The sequence below is a fragment of the Parasteatoda tepidariorum genome, chromosome 4, assembly GCF_982258835.1.
Source record: "Parasteatoda tepidariorum strain Cologne lab strain chromosome 4, Ptep-v5.0, whole genome shotgun sequence".
NCBI classification, from domain to species: Eukaryota; Metazoa; Arthropoda; class Arachnida; order Araneae; family Theridiidae; genus Parasteatoda; species Parasteatoda tepidariorum.
In genome coordinates, this window is record NC_141758.1 from 9,736,813 (window position 1) to 9,756,286 (window position 19,474).

Sequence of the window (19,474 nt, forward strand, 5' to 3'; positions counted from 1 at the left end):
CAGATTATTTAACCCGTTTTGTCCCGATTTTATAAATTGAAATGATACAAAAAGTAGTTTTATGGAAAAAGTGGTATAATATTTTATCGAAATTAATTGGTTTTTCTACTGTTAAGGCATTCAAAAGGTCTTTGATAGATCAAAAAGTACTTGCTACTTAGAATTCTATATCTAATCAGAAATAACTAAATCATTGTGGTATCTGAGAATCCTTTAATTCATCTAGATAAATGAAAATACTGAAAAAATTTTCCCACCACAATGAATGTCTTTGAAAAAAGAAACTGTCCTAAATATATGACGCTGGGCGTTAACCGGTTAAAAAGCGAACCACTTGTGCGGATGCACCCAAATTCTACTTTAAATGTTTTCGCTTTATTTAAAAATAAATTGGGTACCTAGCTTGCGCAGCGGCCTCTAACCCATACATCATGAAGTAGAACATTGTATGAAAGCATTTTGAAATTTGCAACATTATGGTAGCAAGAAAATAACATAAAAATTAAATTAAAAAAGAAATTACATGCATTGTTTGAAATTATGGTTGTGATTTTTCTTTTACATAGTGATTATTTCTATTGGAAAATATTTCTATTAATTTATACAGTACATTTCAAGATTATTATTTTAGGTTTTTAAAGTTCTATTGAGTTCAGAGTTTGTATTTTTGATTTTTATTCTCGGTTGATCAGGATGCACTGCAGGATGACACACAATTGATGAAGTGCAGGATGAATTGAGAAGATTGACGATTTTTGGAGTGATTGATGGTTTGTGCACTATGATGATTCTGATTTTATTTTGAAAGGATGGATGATTCAGAAGCTATTTTGAAAAAGTGTTGTCAGCTGGGGTAGAACCTGGGATCTTTGAAGTTGTAGGCGGGTGCTATGTCCATTCGACTATGATTGTTTGTTTCTAATTTTGTTGATAGTGATGAAAAGAGGCATCTGATGTGTAGAAGGCTGCGATAAGTTTGAGGTGGGAATCTTTATTATAATTTTCAAAGGAGAGGATCTGGTTGAAGTTGGACTTTAATTGTGACTGAGAGAAATTTATCATATATATTTGAGAAATGAATCTGTAGTGGTAGACAAGTAAAAATGACAAACCAATTATGTTCATAAATTAAACAAATTTTTAGACATATACTTGTTACCACTTTCTTACTTTTACTAGATTTTCTATTAAAGGGCTCTTTCGGAAACTGGTATACTTTCATGATGGTCTGATCGGACTACCTAAACAAAACCGTGTGGAGGCTTTCAGTTGTAGAAGACGTTGCTCTGACTCTCATTGACTAAATTTGATATCCATCGAAAAATCTCGAAAGTTCGCAAATTCATAAAAATCTTACAACAAATTCCCCATGGTGCATTCTGGAACTAGAAAACTTCTACATTTATTGTTGAAACATTATTCAATACTTCAGAAACATAATCTATTAAAATATTTAATTAGAATGGCACAAAGAACAAAGCGTAATACAAAATATTGGAATAGTACAAAGCCATTATTAGAAGAGAAAAAAAATCATTTACTATTACCATCTACCACCTGATCTGGTTCGTATGAATCAGATATTACCCAACGTTTCCTATAACTGAAAGTTCCCAGACGTTTTCTCTTAGGTAGTCCGATGAGACCATTATGAAGGTAAACAAGCAGAGATGCCAACTTGCTCCGGACAGCAAATATAAATTTTAAAGTGGTAGTTTATCAAATGTGATTCTTGGTTTAATAAATTCAATTTAGAACATTTTTATCCACCACTATTTCTAAATAATTCGTAGGCTTACATAACTCACCACTTTATAGTACTTATGTTATGCTATACCTTTTGAAAAGCAAGCAAATATAGTCAAATAAAGTCAAATATATATATATATATTTTTTTAATTATTATGGTGTGTCTGGAGCAGTTGGCATCTCTTAACAAGTATACGGTAGAGTCACTTAATGGAAAATCTATTAAAAATAAGAAAGTGGTAGCAAATATATGTCTCAAATTTTTTTTTAATTAATGAATATAATTGGTTTGTCATATTTACTTGTCTACCAGTACAGATTCAATTCTCAAATATATATGATACATTTCTCTCAGGTACTTTTAAATTAGAATTTTGGGTCATGGTTCAACTGGTTCACTTTTTAAATAAAGTGCGCAAACTACCTGTAAAAAAGCTTGTGGAGGTTTTGTGATGTATGAGGTGATGTATTATCACAGTGATATCTCATATGGATTATTAATTTAGTATGAAGCTGTTACTTGATGAATTTTTTTAAAAAGTAATATATTTGTTAGCTGTTGGGAAATTTTAGTGAACATCACGAAATTCACGACACAATATTCCATGGTTAAAGATTTTCATTAAGCATTGATAAATTCGACAGCCTTACTCTATAATGTAATACTTGAATGATTAAATTTTAAAAATTCTCTAGTAAATGTGCTAATAATATAAATAATAAATTTCTAGATTTGAAGAACCTTTACATCCCCAGGAGACATGTGATTATTCTTCTTGGATGTTTTGGCATGCTGACAGTCTACACCATGAGAATCAACCTTAGCGTAGCAATAGTGGCCATGACGAACCATACGGTCATGAGTCCTTTAAATAGCTCCATCAGTGAAGTTTCAGAATGCCCAAATCTTATTGAAATTCGTTCCACGGATGAAGTCCTCACCCCCTACACAGTAAGAAAACAATACATAATTATCAACTTCTCCCTTTTTTACCCATTTGTGCCTTTTAAAAAGATGGTTTATTTTTATTTCTTTAAAGAGAAAAAGTTTCTTTCATTTTGTAGAAACGTAGTTCTATTTATCATTATAGATTAATAATATAAATTTTAACAGGAATTGGACAAAAATACTGAATTACTTCTATGTTAACTCTATATAAATAATGAGGAATTTTTGTTGAATAGATTTAATTCTAATAAATATCATGTTTGACCATTCTATTTGTGATGTCATAAATTGAAAGTCCAGATAGCGCGTAAAATGAAACTAACTACGCCTAACCTTAAAATAAGTTTAAATGAGCAAAAAATAATACATTTAAATATAAACTTAACCACCACTAGAATAAATTTTTACAAATAGCGTTGAAAATTGGCAGCTCTGCATACTTATTATTTTCTCATATGTATCTATATATATATATATATATATATATATATATATATATATATATATATATATATATATATATATATATATATATATATATATATATATATATATGGTGTCTCAGTTAAGCGTTTCAGAACTTCTAAGAGGTGTAGGGGGCATCCTGACAACTCGAAATCATATAGCAATGTCAGTCGGAAATGCTTTCCTGAAGCGGTGACGTACACAGAAGCACTATAGAGAAAAGAGACCGTAAGTGAAAAATCGCTATAATAATACATTGAAAAAATTATATGGTACATGGGCCAAAGTAAGTGTTCGAAGTTTCTGCCACCGGCTACAATGTACACCTCACATCTCCGGCGCATGGACATTCGAACATTCTGCAATACTCCAGGCATATCTCGCAGGCAGCTACTGCGATTCTTGCAACCACCATTATCAACAGGGGTGTCATAAACCAGTGTTCTCATGTGACTCCAGAAATCAAGACATGATAGGTCGGGTGACCGAGGAGGCCATATAATTTTTTCAATGTATTATAATAGCGATTTTTCACTTACGATCTCTTTTCTTTATGGTGCTTCTATGTACGTCACTGCTTCAGGAAAGCATTTCCGACCCTACATTGCTATATGATTTCGAGTCGTCAGAATACCCCCTACCCCTCTTAGAAGTTCTGAAACGCTTAACTGAGACACCCTGTATATATATATATAAAAGGAATGCATTTATTTTTTCTTCTTCTTTCTTTTCGTCTTCTTCTTATACCTCATAGTTTCGTATGGAGCATAGTGCATTTTCACGATTCTCCATCTCAACGTGTTGGTGGCCAAACACTTTATTTCTCTCCATGTTTCGTCCATTTTATTTTATTTTGAAACCGTCGTTGAAGAGCCGACCCAATTTTGGGATTACGACTACTAATGAACATCTTACTAACTAACGCAGATACTTTTTTACGTCGCACAAGACGGAAATAAAATTCGTCTAGTCGTCAATGCACAATAGGCTATCGCAGACGGTTTGGCAAGCCTCCCTGAGGATGATCCGAAGATATAATTTTGAAGCTTTGCAGAGGGGATGGCTTCCTCGCTATGGTAGCCCGAAGACCCGTGTGCAAAGTATACTTTACGGTAAAACAGTTTAACGAGGACTGATGCCGCTCATTTTCGGTACCTACTCAGGCTGATCAAAGTAATCACCCACCCTGCTTATTGACCTAAGTCAGTAATGCTTGAGTTCTTTGTTCTACAGGAACTGTGTCTTTACAATCAGTCCACTGCAGAAGAAAGTGGATTCATTACATGCTAATAACTTGATCACAATTTATATTGTCTTAACAGTAGATATTTTGTTGCATTATTGAAAACAAGAATGCATTTTCTTTCCAGGGAGACAAATACAACTGGAATTCTAGAACTCAAGGTGTCATTCTAGGTGCATATTATCATGGATACGTTGTTACTCAGTTACCAGGTGGCATTCTGGCTGAAAAGTTTGGCGCTAAATGGGTGTTTGGCGGCGGTGTGTTGGCAACATCAATATTTTCCTTGTTAACTCCGTTGGCTGTCAGTTGGGGTACAACTGCTTTTATTTGTGTTCGAGTGCTTCAAGGTTTTGCTGACGTAAACATACTTATCATTAAATTTTCAATCCTTACCCATTTGCATTTTTCGCAAAATTTAATTTCTACATCTAAAGAAGTTGTAAAATTAATTTCTTACACTTATACTAAATTTGAATGATTTTTATAATCCATAGTTTATGAAATACTGCATTAAACACCTTAGCCTATTTCTTGAGTTAGAGGTATAATCGTCCAAGTACACTTCCAAATAGTAATTCTTCAAATTTGTGCTAAGAGATTAGTTCTAAGAGAAACAGTTATTCCTCTTTGAAATTTATTTAAACTAGTGGGCTGCTCCCCGTGCTCGCTAACGCTCGCCAACCCCCGAAAATTGCTACGCAATCTCATATGGTTTGCTTCGTAAACCAAGCTCGCTTCTAACTTAGGTACATTGCAAATGCATAAAATTCTAAGAATTCAAAACAATAATTCAAATCCTTATAACAACTTTTTTTTAGAAAAATTACATCTTTTAGTAAAAACTAAGTGATTAAACTAAATTTGAATTCAAATAAATGGGATATTAATACAAATATAATTGCGATAATATATATCAGATATTTTAATAACTATTTGATTTTATTATTATTACAAAAATATCAAAATATATTTTACTTGTTATTAGAGAGTCAGAAAAAATATATAAGAAAGACGTCGGCATCCCATCTGCATCAAGGATGAAAAGGAAATGTAATTCGATTCTAGGAGGTCAAAACTTTTAAGCTGAAACCCTAAATTCAGAGTAAAATTAACCATTTGGACTCCGATGCCCTCTTTAATAGATGTTGCCAACGGATATTATTAATTGCAGCTCGATTTGAGAATCACGTAAAACAAATATATATAAATATTTTTAGGCCTAATATGACGCTATATCACCATTTAAAATTAAAAGAAAGCTAAAACTAGAAACCTTCATGCAAATTCAACTTGAAATTTGCTGCAACTGTTTTTTGTTTTAAAATATTTTTGTAGCTTATCTCAGTGTCTCCGGGCCTAAGCCTTTGAAAAATAAAATTGTGGGAGTAAAATTTTAGTTAAAATATGTGTATAGTACCATGTTTTGTAAATGACAGAGGATATATCCCCATTTTCGGCATGAAACTTACTTTAACCCTTTCAACACGGCGAAAAATCAGCAGGGGTGAGAGCGAGACGGAAAAGAGGAAAGGCAGGTAGTAAAGCCATTTCAGTTATAGCTAGTTTTGGGGAGGAGTTTACTTATTCTTTTTTTGAATTTTGCAACAATATCTACTTAATCTTGGAAAAGAAGATGTTTTATATATATGCCAGAATTATAAAAGAAATCTTGATAGTTACAGATATTTCATTTTTTTCAGAAAAAATGCTGGAATGAAATGTTTTACGCACCAGGTTTTTCTCTTTTCCGTCTTGCTATATAAGGGCTTTCACCCATGGACTGGGACAGCACATGTCCCGTCCGGTGCGAAAAGGTTAAATCGATGAGAACCAACTTGTTGAACTTGAAAGTAAACTTCTATTACCTTCCAAACGAGCCCAGTGTTGATCTCATGGCCACAGTCATGCCGTAGGCTACATGCTATATTTCCTAGGCTCATAAAAGTTTGCAAAAACTGAGAAGGGTTTTGGCAGAGAGTTTGAAAACTTTTATCTAGGTGGGAAAATTTCGCCTAATTCGCGATTTTTAAAAAGTTTAATAACTTTTAAAATTTTTAAGTTATTTGCTTGTTATAAATCCTAGATAATTTTTCATGGCAAAATTATATATAAAGTTTAAAATCATCACATTGCTTCAAATGTAAGGCCCTTAAGCTATAGCTTTTTTTTCTTTGGCGATAGAGTTTCGAAAAACAGCGTTAACTTTCATGAGACTCACAAGGGGCTGTCATAAAATAATAAAAAAACGAAGGAATTTCGTCTCAATTTTTTATTAACAAGAAATAATAAGAGAGACTTAAAGTCAACAAACAAGTTTCTAAATATTTACTTAACTATTTGAGACCTGAACTAAGTTTCCTTGTTCTTTACAGGGTGTAACAGCACCTTCAATTCAAATCGCCATAAGCAAGTGGTCGCCAAAAATGGAACGTAGTCGAGTTTCAACAATTATTTTCTCAGGAGTCATGGCTGGTGAAGTTATAGCGATGACACTTTCAGGATTGCTATGCAGCTTAGATACGTTTGGCGGATGGCCATCTGTTTTTTATTTGTTTGGTAAGCATATAAAAATACTGATAAACTCTGATAGAAGTTACCTTATTAAAATAGGGCTAAATTACAAACTTATCTTGTATTTCAGGGGGAATTGGTGTTGCATGGTGCATGTGTTGGTTTCTCTTTATGTATGAAACGCCAGGTATGCATCCAAGTATCTCCAAAGAAGAGTTACTTTATATTGAACAAAACCAAGATGAACCATCAGAAAAGGTTTCAGTGTTTATAATATGTATTTTTAAACATAAATTTTTAAAAAGTGCTTATGTTAGAAAGCAAAAGATATTGTGACGCTTATCGTCACTCAAAATTAAAATCACGAGAAAGGGCTAAAATTAGATTTCTAGAACATCACCAAGTCTTAAGTGACCTCAAAAAATGTTTGAGGTTACTCCCTCGAACCATTAAGAATGAGACCTAGTAAGTGAAAATCCGATCATAAGATCAAAAATTATTCAGAGGGAGGGGGTTGTTAGTTTATGTTTTTTTTTGCTCGTGGCAAAAAATTTGGTTTTGAAAGTTTCAAAACCAAATTTTACCCACTGTTTCAAATCAATAATTCAAACATATATTTACGAAATTTCCTCTTTAGACACTTATCCTTTGAAGTAAACCATCGGTGAGCCATTTTTATTCCGAATACAGCTTCAAATGCGATTTTTAGAAAATGGACACAGCTCAGAAAATGCCTCTTTTCAATATTAAACCCAAATTTGACAACTATTTCAATCTAAATCCAAATAATTGTTTTAATCCAAATTTCACAAAGAGTAAACTTTCGTACACGCTTTTTCAGACACTAAACGTAATCAATATGGGGCAAAACTTCAGTCAACGGGATCAGGAGGGTTCATACGTATCTTTTCAAGAATCTCTTCGTACTCAGTATCGTAAAAGATTAAGTGATTTTTTTAAAACTATTTAAATTCGTACAACGGCAATTTAATAACACTATTATGAATATGCTCATTTTCTTAAAAACTCATTTTCAGATTTTTCCAGCAAAAAAAATTTTCTCCGTCGACATTCTTCTTTCTCTGATTTTTTTTTATTTAATTATGAATTTGTGGAATCTTTCCAAATAACCGCACTAAGCTGGAAACTATGTAATTATTAAATTTTAATATTCTAGAAAATCCCAATCCCTTGGAAAGAAATAATAATGTCCGCACCTGTATGGGCTTTTACCTTTGCTATGATAGGACATAGTTTCGGATACCTCATGTTGATGACAGAGTTACCAACTTATCTAACCACAATTCTTCATTATGATTTGGCAGCGGTAAGTGATTTTAACATGTAAATTATCCTTCTCTTCAAAATACGAAATAAGTTTTTTTTTACGTTTACAGGGCTGCCAACTTCTTAAGCATTTTGTAAAAAAAAAATTTTCAAGTAATAGCTAAGTTTATGCTTTAATTCATTATATTTTTCTTAAACTAACTTATTTTCCAGACCGCTACACATAAATGATTTAAAAGTTCATATGCAACGGCACTTAGTACGAGCCTTTAATTTGTTAGGAAAATTACCAAACATTTTGGAAGATTTGGTTATTAAATGTCTACTACTCTATAAAATATTTTGCTGAAAACGTAGTAGTTTGCAGGCATGCATTTAAACTTGCTTTACGGAATGATCATCATTTTTATCCCCTTTAATAATTATTTTGATTAAAATGAATTTTTATTTCCATTAAAAATTTTTCATAGTTCTAAATAGTTTTTCTTATTTGTTTAACAAATTGTATTTAAGGTTACTTTTAATAAAATAATTCTGCTTTTTTTCATTTCCCAATGTTCTTATGTAGAAAGTTAAGTCGAGGTAAATTACGCAGAAAATAAGTTACTTTCATTATAGGTTGGCAGAAAAACAACAACTTGATCACATATAATACAAAATTACTATACATAAGACAAATTTAAATATCTGTAGCCCATTGTGAAACTCTAGTGTGACATAATAAAGTACATACCCTCTTACAAACGTATTTGGATTCTTAACCCTCAAATAGGTGGGGAGAAGCCACAATCTGGAAAGCATAATCCTTATACTTTCTAGTTTCCTTATACTTTATAGTTTAAGCAGGAGTGCTGTCCTTTATTGTTAATCACACAGTTGAATTCATTAATCTCAATTTCTGAAAAACTATTTAACCGATTCTTTTCAAATTTGGATTTAATCATTTAAAATTGTGTAGGTTTAACTGGTCTAAAAATTAACATATCTTCATTTAAAAACTTTTATCACCATTAGTAAATTAAATAATAAGAAAAATATTTCTCCACGAAATTATGTTGGGATAATCGAGTTTTATGTTTGACGCCAAAATATTTCAATTGTCTTTAATAATTCCTTATGAATGTTGAAATAAGAAGAAACTATAATCAACATCAAAAGATATAAAGTTTCGGTGGTGTTGAAATATGTAGAAAGTGTAATCAACATTAAGAAAGTCAAAGTTTCTATTTGAAATACATAGAAGTTGTAATAAACATCTAGAGATCCAAAGTTTTGACCTCCCTCTTGCCTAAATTATGGGTACCCCATTTTTCAGAAAATGACTACCCTTCCTCTTACAGTTACAAATTCAAGTTTACAATTCAAGTTACAAATTCAAATTCACAGTTCAAAAGTCAAGTATTCAAATTCATCGATAAAAATGTAAATTTAATCAGAGAAAGTTTGTTTTTGAGTCTGATTCTTCAACTTAAAAGTTAACACAAATTAGTTCGCATATTTGAGGTTAGGTTCTTGAATCATTAACACTGAGTTCCAACACGTGAAACTCCGATCACTAGATCGTAAGTTATTTATGGTGTATGTTTATGAACATTCATATTCAATTCTTTAGAATGGGCTCCTGTCTGCAATTCCTTTCATTCTACAATTGTTTGTTTCATGGATTGCATCATGGGCTGCTGATAAACTTAGGAAGGCCAACAAGTTTTCCATCACATTCATTCGAAAATTGTTCAATACTATAGGTGAGAATTCAGTATTTTATTTTATTTTAATTTTTTATTTAACTTAGTACTGCACCGAGTTCGCAACACTTTTACTCTCATTATCTACTCTACATGTAAGGCAGCAAAATTTAAAAAAAAATATCGCTCTAAATTAACCCTTTGCAATAGGGTAAGTTCCCCGATGCCGTAACTTACTTTCCACTCTGAATGTTTTAATTTATATCTTTTTTTGTTTAGTTGTTGTTGCTATTGTTGTCGATCATTAAGGCAGAAGGGGGGCGATTGTTTTTTTTTCCAGTGGTGCCATCTATGGGCAAGAATTCGTCTTCTGCCACACCCGTTGATAGGGCAAACCTATTTATACATTCATTCATTCGTCCACAGATTATAATTTGACCTGAACTAGAGAACGATTTATTTCCAACTCAGTACCCCCAGAGGTTTTGGTTTGTAATGAGAAGATGTAGAAATTTGTGACCCGACAGATTTAATGTGCACCAGTCACTATTTACTATACAGGGAGTATTCAGCAGGCTGGATTCGAACGCCAGTTCTCACAAACAGGAATATAGGGCTCTGCCAACCAGGCTGTCCCGACCCTTATTATTTAGTAACCAAATTATTTCATGGTGTTATACGATGATTATACTATCTGCAGATTTTGTCTTGTAAGTTCTTCATAGTTACATCCTTTTTTATAATTGTATAAGGAACTTCAAAGCGCTTGAATGTGATTAGTAAGGGTACATAGCCCTTAGGTAGAATTAAGTTTTTTTTAGGTACATATATAATTTGTACGCTTACCCTTCTTTTGACGGAAATGGGGATGAGTTGAGGGAAGATAATTGATTTAACGTTTTTGGAGTATTTTTCACTATGAATTGAATAAGAGAATCCCGTAACGATCAAACTAATAGTTTAAAAGTTATAAACGTTTTACGTACTAAAAGTAACGTATAAAAATAATCAAATAAGCAACCAAACAATTTTTTATTTGTTTACGGACCTGTCATTACGATTAAAACAAGTGAGGCTTTGCTTCCTTTGCCTTTTTTATCACTGAATTAAATGAGACTATACACAAGTCAATAGAAACAAATAGTTGTAGTAAGAGATTTTATGTATAAAGAGTACTATTTTGGCACCAACTTTACTGTATTAATTATAGTTAATTTTTTTATATACTTAACATTATTGATTAATAGGAATTGATTAATTTAGGAACTATTTATAAAGAAAACATTTTGTAGTTCAGAATGTTCAAATTAGGTTATTATAATTATTCTTTCTTAGGTATGACGGCGCCAGCTATTTGTTTATTGGCTATAACACAATCTGGTTGTCGTCCCGAACTCATAGTTGCCTTACTGTCCATTGGATTAGGAATTGATGGTTGCGTATTTTCAGGATATAACATTACCACTGTGGATATGACACCGAACTTTTCTGGTAAGTTCAAGATAAATGAAGCATTTTAAAAAGGAAATTTGCATGGGATGTTATAATAGAAAAATTTAAACTTATATGTTAGTTTGCTTTTCCTACTATTTTAGATTATAAACTTCATGTTTTGTTTCAAGTTAGTATTACTTTTAAAAACTTTATCAAATATATTGTTTAATCGCTTTAGGAACTATTTATGGCATAGCAAACACAATCGCTAGCTTGTCTGGTGTTATAGCGCCAATGGCGGTAGCGTATTTCCTACATAGTGGAGTAAGTTAAATTTCTCTTATATTTTCAATGCTAAGAAAAATAATAAAATACGGGGTAGAGCCGCTGTAGCTCAGGGATGGAGAGTTTGCCTCCCAAAGAAGTGACCCAGGTTCGAATACCAACAGGGACTGGCTGATACGAATTCTGCTCTCGACTGGCACTGGCTAACGTGAAATATCCTCAGTGGTAGCAGGATCATGGGTTAAGGTTTCGTTGTTCTCCTCTTCATTTAACGCAAAAGAGGGTTAGTTCCATCAAAAAGTCCTCCGTGAAAGCTAGTCTGACCCAATGCTTGATCCAAGAGTTCCCTCGTCTTTCGTTTTGGGTTCAATATCAGTTGGCTATAAAGTTGATCATTGATATTCGTAAACTCAGAATTAGGTCTGCTCTTCAACCCAGATTAAATAAAAAAAGTTAATAAATATGGGGATGACAGGGGTGTAAGATGCATCAAAAAAGTAATTATTAAGCAATCGCAAAATGAATTATTGTGAAAAACTGAAATAATTTAAATTGTTTATTTTAAAAAACCAAAGACCGTCGGACTTTGTACTAGATATACATGCAGTATCAATGAAAATAATAGAAAGTTAGCTATTGTAGATTAAAAGAAGAATAAAAAAAATTGATTTTATTAAAATTGTTTCGGTCAATAATTATGAAAACAAAAAACAACTTGCACAATTAAACAAAATGCGAAACAAATTGCATAATTTAAATATTTGGAACAAATATATTTTTTAAAATTTATTTCCTTAACTGTTGCGTTTAAGTCCTGCAGTGGATTGATCGTAAAGACACGGTTCCCTTTTGAACATCAAAGTCAAGCAACGCTGGCTGCTGTCAGTAAGCTAGTGGGAGACTTTGATCAGTCTGCCGTAAGAACCGAGGGTGCGTGGTATTGGTCCTGGTTAAACTGTTCTACCGTAAAGTGCTCGACTTCGCGCGCTGGTCGTCTGACTACCAAAGCAAAAAGGCCATCAAAATTGTGGTGGCATGTGATAGCAATCTCTGTGATGTTTTCCAGGCAGTCGCCGATAACCCATTGTGTAGCTCTAGTGAAATATAAATAAAGTACCTACCTATCTGTTTCGTTAAAATACGAAATATAGTTATTAAAAATGCCTTTTAATTTTAACGTATATAAAAAATAAAATAGAAAAAAGATAACGGGCTCCATCTTCTGCTCTTTAACGCTCTACTAATGTTCTTTACTATCTCTTTTTTCATGCGAAAAATTGTCAACATCAGTCAATTTTATACTATGCATTAAAAATTAACTAAAAACAATTACATAAATTTATTATTCATGATTACAAAAAATGCACTAGATTTATTTTTACTTTTTTCTACATGCTATAAACTAAATATGAACTAAATTTGAAAAATAAAATAAAATATAAAGGAAACTCGTCTGATTTCCGTTAATTTCTGTTTAATATTCGTCATGTTTTCTCGCAATTAGTTATTTTCTCTCTAAATAATTAGTAACTCTCCATAAGTTAAGTTTGGAAATGCTTTTTCAAGTATTTTTGTAGCAATAAACTTACAAAACAATACACTTACAAAGCACACTATGCGCATTTAAGCTACACTAAAAGTGGCATACTTTCAATATAGGTCACTGGAATATTATCCAGTGGAAGTTTGGAGTAAATTCGACCGGTTAGAAAATAATATCACGCTGGCTCCAGCTAAAAACAGCGCATCTACACAAAGGTTATAGCATAATACCAGCTTAGTACGCCACTCGTACACACAAGTCATCGCGTGGATGCCGTCTTAGTACGGCACTCGTACTCACGAGTCATTGCGTGTAGGACTGCTTTGTATGGTTCTCGTACGCACAGGTCATCGCATGAACGCCGGCTTTGTATGGTTCTCGTACGCACAAGTCATCACATGGACGCTGGCTAAATACGGCGCACGTACACATAGATCATCGCGAGGATGGTGACTTAGTACGGGGCAAATACTCACAAGTCATCACGTGAATGCCTGCTTAGTACGGCACTCGTACAGGCAGTTTAGCGAGTGGACGTCGATTTCGTTCGGTACAAATACATTCAGGTCATGACGTGGACACCGGTTTAGTAAAGCAAACAGGTCATCGAGTAGATGTCGACTAAATAAAGTGGGCGTAACGAAAAGTTTGAATGTCGATATTTTTGCTCTGCATCGCAAAATATAAAAACCGCTCTTATTGGCTGTAGGGAACATGGATCGTATTGGCGACAACTCGGAACAACAATCGCCAACACATGTTCCCTTTCACCAATAAAAGTCAGTTTTTTTTCTTCTTAAAAATTCTTTTCTTTTCGGCTAAAAACATGTTTTGACCACTTTTTTGCAAAAGCAAGTAATTTATTAACATTAATTTACTCTTCAGACCACAATAGAAAACTGGAGTAAAGTATTCTACACAACTGTGGCTATTTATTTCATTTGTTCTGTCACATTCATTGTTTTTGGATCTGCTGAACTGCAACAGTGGAATTCTGAAAAAATAAAGGAAAAGAAGATAAAGGACAACACTACGTGCGTCACGAATTCTACTTGTGTTCTAAATCACAGAGCATCATCTCTGGAAACATTTAGGTGCTGATGACGAAGCAATCAATGAACCTTGGTTGGATTGTCTACTTCTAAATCACAGCTTTAGTAGCATAGCTGTCCACCCAGAAGAAACAGAACATTTTAAGTGGTAGCCAAATGATAATAAAGCTAAACTGAATTACTATTGCCTATCCTGAAAAACGTCTCAATATAATAAGTTGTGTATCTGTGTTTAAAGTATTTGTATGTAGTGATGGAAAAAATCATTCTAACTTTAATTAATAAAACAGTTATAAAGTATTAAATCGTAAAATTTTAATAAACATTTGTAATGAACTTTTATGAAGGGGTGTTAAAAAAATTTGACTTGCAATGTGGACGTTGAGATTAAAAGGGGTTGTGGAACCTATGCAAGAATGTCTACTGCTCCGCTTTTTGACACAGTTTTAATAAATTGGTAGCGAATTCTATAGTAAAATTTGCAGAACACAGGACTAAATATTTACGAAGTTTTTATTTCCATATTCGGAAGTATAAGTGATTTCAATTTCTTTAAATCAGATTATCATTTTATTTTAGAACGTGTGGTAAAACAACTAATGTCAGCAACATCGATGTCTGTGTAAAGTGTATTAGATTTGAGGACAAGGCGACAAGTTTTAATCCTGAATGATGATCACTGAAAAAAAAAGTGACGAATTATTGGGTGAAAAAATACCCCTGCTCCATCGCATACAGTATTTTTAATATCTTTAAATTTGATGCTAATTGAAAACCTACAGCTAAATCATACGAAGAAATGAGCAAGTAAAATGCGATAAATAACAGAGTGTACAGTCTTAAGTTTTGTTGCTCATTTCTCACAGTTTTTCATACAGATACATATATCTGCATGTAAAACCAAGAAAACCTAAGAAACCAACCTAAGAAAACCAAACTTTTTCAATTTTTTTTAATGACATAACGATTTTTCTTCTATAATTAAACCTTTTAAATGCAAATAGAGTTCGGGTAAATCTCTCGATTTTAGTTTATTTTGAGAGGGAAGATCTATCGTTAGGGATTCCAGGGCTACCAATTTTCTACGTTTTCTGCGAAAATTTATTCTAGTGGTATCTAAGTTAATGTTTTAATGCCTTACTTTTCATTCATTTATAGTTATTTTCCACGCCACTACATATAAGTGATATAAAAATTCATATACAACCCCACTTTATTGAAGCTTTATCGAATAAAGCTACCATAATGTTGCTCAACACAAAATGTTTTTATGCAATGATTATAAATTATTTATAACGATGTAGGGTTAGGGGCCGCTGCGTCGCCCAGGCACCCAATCTTTTCGTAAATAAAGAAAGAAATAGGCTCTATCGCAATGAAAATTTTAAAATGCTGGAAAAATTACCAACAACTTTGGAAGCTTTGGTACCTAATTGTCTCATCATCATCATCATTGTTGGCCATACAGCCCAATGTGAGCTAAAGCCTTCCTCTGAAGATTTCTCCATGACGACTTCCGATATATTTTAAATCTCCAATTTTTTTTCATTAATTGCGAGAAAACCAAACTGCACTGAGTCAGCCCATCTCAATCGCGGCCTTCCCCGCTTTCTTTTTCCAGTGGGTCTAAAAAGCAGTATCTTTTTTATTGTGTTGTCGTCACTCATTCGAATAACGTGGGCGATCCAATTCATTCTATTTATTTTTATGTATTTAATAATATCAAGTTGTTTATAAATTTTGTACACATCAATGTTAAATCTCCTTCTCCAGTTAATGTTTTCATTTAAACCACCGTGTATACCCTGCAAAATCTTTCCCTCAAATATTGCGATACAGTTTTCATCCTGTTTTAACATTATCCAAGCTTCAGGGGCGTATGTCAAAACCGGCCGGGCAAGAGTTTTGCAGGTTAAGAACTTTGTTTTTCTAGAAAGAAACCTAGATTTAAGACGTTCACGCCGTAGCGGGTCACCGGTGGCCCTCGCTAGATTGTCTCAACGGCCGGCGCGTACCACAGGTGGCGCACCGGAGTAAAAACTGGTAACAAATAAATTTCATTCTTTAGTTTTTTTCCGGGAATAATTAAAATCCATAACTACCAATTGTTTTTAACGGATGCAATTTTTTAATTGAATTGCTTCTTCGCCGTGATAAATAACACGCAGATTTTTTCGATAAAGCCATAGAATGTAAAACAGCAAATTTTAATGAAATCTTTAAATTTGAAAATTATATCAAAGATAAAAACTACAGACCAATAGCTGCACATTTCACCTCCGACACCTCATATCATAACTATCAAAACAAATAACTTCATCAACCTTTCTGAAAATAACGTTTACTCATGCTGATACAATTCTGAACAACTCCAAAATCAAACAGTTTAGATCAAGCTGCTCAATTTATTTTTGATTCCTTTTTAGTTATTCAAGCAAAGAGCTTGAAACATTCATAAAAGCAACTCCATTGCCTGCTTACCTCATTGCGCAACCAAAACTGTTCTAAAATTCCAGATGAATGGGATAGGGGACGCTTCGCGGCCCAGGTGCCCAATAAAATCAAAACACTAGGACTAGGACCGTGATAAATTTCCTTACAGTGAATTGTTATTGTTGAGAACAGAATAACTCCTCCCGAATATTATCTAATATTGAAATAGTTCTTCTACCAGTATTTTCTCTTTTCCGTCCCGCTTTCAGGCGCAACACCCGGCGTGAACGTGTTAATAAATCTTCTCAGCCCATAATTGTCTACCACTCTATAAAATCTTTTACAAACATAACATTAACGCAACTTTGTTAATTCTTTTTCTTGAAAATGGGGGAAGGTACAAAATTTATTTTACTTTTTTGTGTGTTAGGAGATACATTTACCTGTAACGTTGAACAGTTAGTTTTTTAGAGCAACAATGCTGTTTTAAAAGAAGCTAAATTTTAAAAAAAAAAGGAAAATTTTGCATTGTTTGAATGGCTACTAACAGCTTGAATAACCCAAGAAAATGCTGGATTACAGTACCTGTTCTAATAGTGAATTTTAATAAATAGTAATAACGAAAAGAATCGGAACTTGTTGTTTAACTAAGACTTTCAGATCAGAAATACCCCCAAATACTGCATTTTTCACTAACTTTGAGCATAACTCCAAAAGGCAACAATTTTCCAAGGTGCACAGAAAAAGAGTACATGTCCATAACTAGGCAGCGATATATTAGCATTACGGAAAACAAAATTTTGGGACATTGTTGCTTTCTTATAAAAATGTAAAAAAAATACAGAATGTAGGATATTGCTGGCAGGCAGACAACAACATGTTTTTTTTAAAATTTCAAATACAACAACCTTGGCGATTCTTGTTACATAATGCTTTCTTGTTACATAATGCTTATTCTTGTTACATAATGCTTTAAGCGACCCGTGATGGCTCAGGGGACAGAAAGTTCGCCTTCCAACTAGGTGGTAATTATTATTAAATAATTGTTTCACCATGCGAAAAGTTTTAAAAAAAAAATTGAATGCAACAAAATGATTAAAATATTAAATCTGAAAATTTTAAGGGTTTCCTAATTTTCCTTTGAAAATTATTTCGCGCTTTAAAAGGAAGGAGCTAACAAATGGTAACTTATTTCTCATTGGCTGAGAATGATGATTTCGTGTGCAAAGGGGAGTAGCTATCGCTATGACGCAAAATGGGCGGAGCGAGGGGACTTAGGGTCTGATTCTTTAACGACGACGACCTGCTCCTTTCTTTCTCGGATAAAGTTAGATAAGGGTTGTGACGTAGTCAAAGGACAACAAATATATGAAAATACAACTCCAATTTTTTCTGATAGATGGCAGCACTAAATTAAAAATAATTTCTAGGTAATTGAAATTTTTGTTGCCCTTAGAATAAATGTTTTTTTCCTCGTATATTTTTTATTTATTCAAATATAAAAGTATTTAAATATCTTTTCATTTAGGAAAGCAATATGATTAACATTATGTAAAAAAGAAATGTTTTCGAGTTGTTAACTGCGGTTAACAAGATTCTGAAATGCATTAATAAAGATAACGGTTTTCCACATTTCTTTTTTCCTCAGATTTATACATAAATAGAGGTGGAGGGAAATTTAAATATCATTATTTCTCTGTTGTGCTCTTGGCGGTTGCTCATAAAATTATTCTTCAAGCTTCCATTCAAAATGCAAGAAACGTTTGGAATTAACTACGAGGAGGTTTTCGTTTTGTAAAATACGAGCCATGTTGACGATGACAAGAACATATGACTAAAACAATTGCAACTGGAATAATACATCTTATTTTCGAGTAATAATTATTATCTAATCTTTTCACGTGTGCTAATTAATAATGGCAGATAAAAAGCCAACTTGATAAAACTGGACGAGAAACTGTAGCTTTCCGAATAATATTATGCCATAAAATATAAAACCTTTAAAAATTTCAGTATCATTAACAAATGTGTGGTGCATAAAAAAGAAGATATCAGCATAATTATGATGTCAAGAAAATATACTATTTTAAGTGAAAATTTCCTTTTAGGGTAGTATATTCAACCAGTGTTTTCATATGACCCCAGAAATCAAGACATGATAGGTCGGGTGACCGAGGAGGCCATATAATTTTTTCAATGTATTATTTATATAAATATATATATATAAATATCATATATATATATATATATATATATATATATATATATATATATATAAAATAAACTCAGCGGCGCGACAGCCCAAAGAGGTCCAAGGCCAACTGTGCCCAGCTCAGTTTTCTTGACCTTTGGGTTAAGGGGTGCAGGAGCAGATGTTCCGGTTAGGTGGTCAGCCGAACGCGAAACCCCCAGTGTTTAGTTCCCAATCAAGTCGGTTACTCATTTATCGACCCACTGAAGGGATGAAAGGCTGAGTCAACCTTTCCCGGCCCGAGGATCGAACCAGGGACCTATGGTACGGAATCGCGAAGCGCTACCGCTCTGCCACCGGGCATCTTTATATATATATATATATATATATATATATATATATATATATATATATATATATATATATATATATATATATATATATATATATATATATATATATATATATATATATATATATATATATATATATATATATATATATATATATATATATATATATATATATATATATATATATATGAAATGTTAATAAATGTTAATAGAGTGAACGAAATGTTCGGTCCCGTGCCTTGCTATACATGGTTAATGTTATTCTTTGTGGATATAGTGCACCAAAAAAGT

General features: G+C 32.8%; 1 protein-coding gene across 1 annotated transcript; it reads left to right on the forward strand.

The window, feature by feature from the left end:
- Positions 1-2,467: 2,467 nt before the first annotated feature.
- Positions 2,468-14,494, forward strand: LOC147810648 (putative inorganic phosphate cotransporter). Its single transcript, XM_087160635.1, has 9 exons — positions 2,468-2,701; positions 4,534-4,767; positions 6,782-6,965; positions 7,051-7,178; positions 8,098-8,247; positions 9,820-9,952; positions 11,228-11,383; positions 11,565-11,650; positions 14,040-14,494. Exons 1-9 carry the CDS (start codon positions 2,540-2,542, stop codon positions 14,253-14,255), a joined length of 1,449 nt encoding a protein of 482 aa, XP_087016761.1. The 5' UTR covers positions 2,468-2,539; the 3' UTR covers positions 14,256-14,494.
- The last annotated feature ends 4,980 nt before the right edge of the window (positions 14,495-19,474 follow it).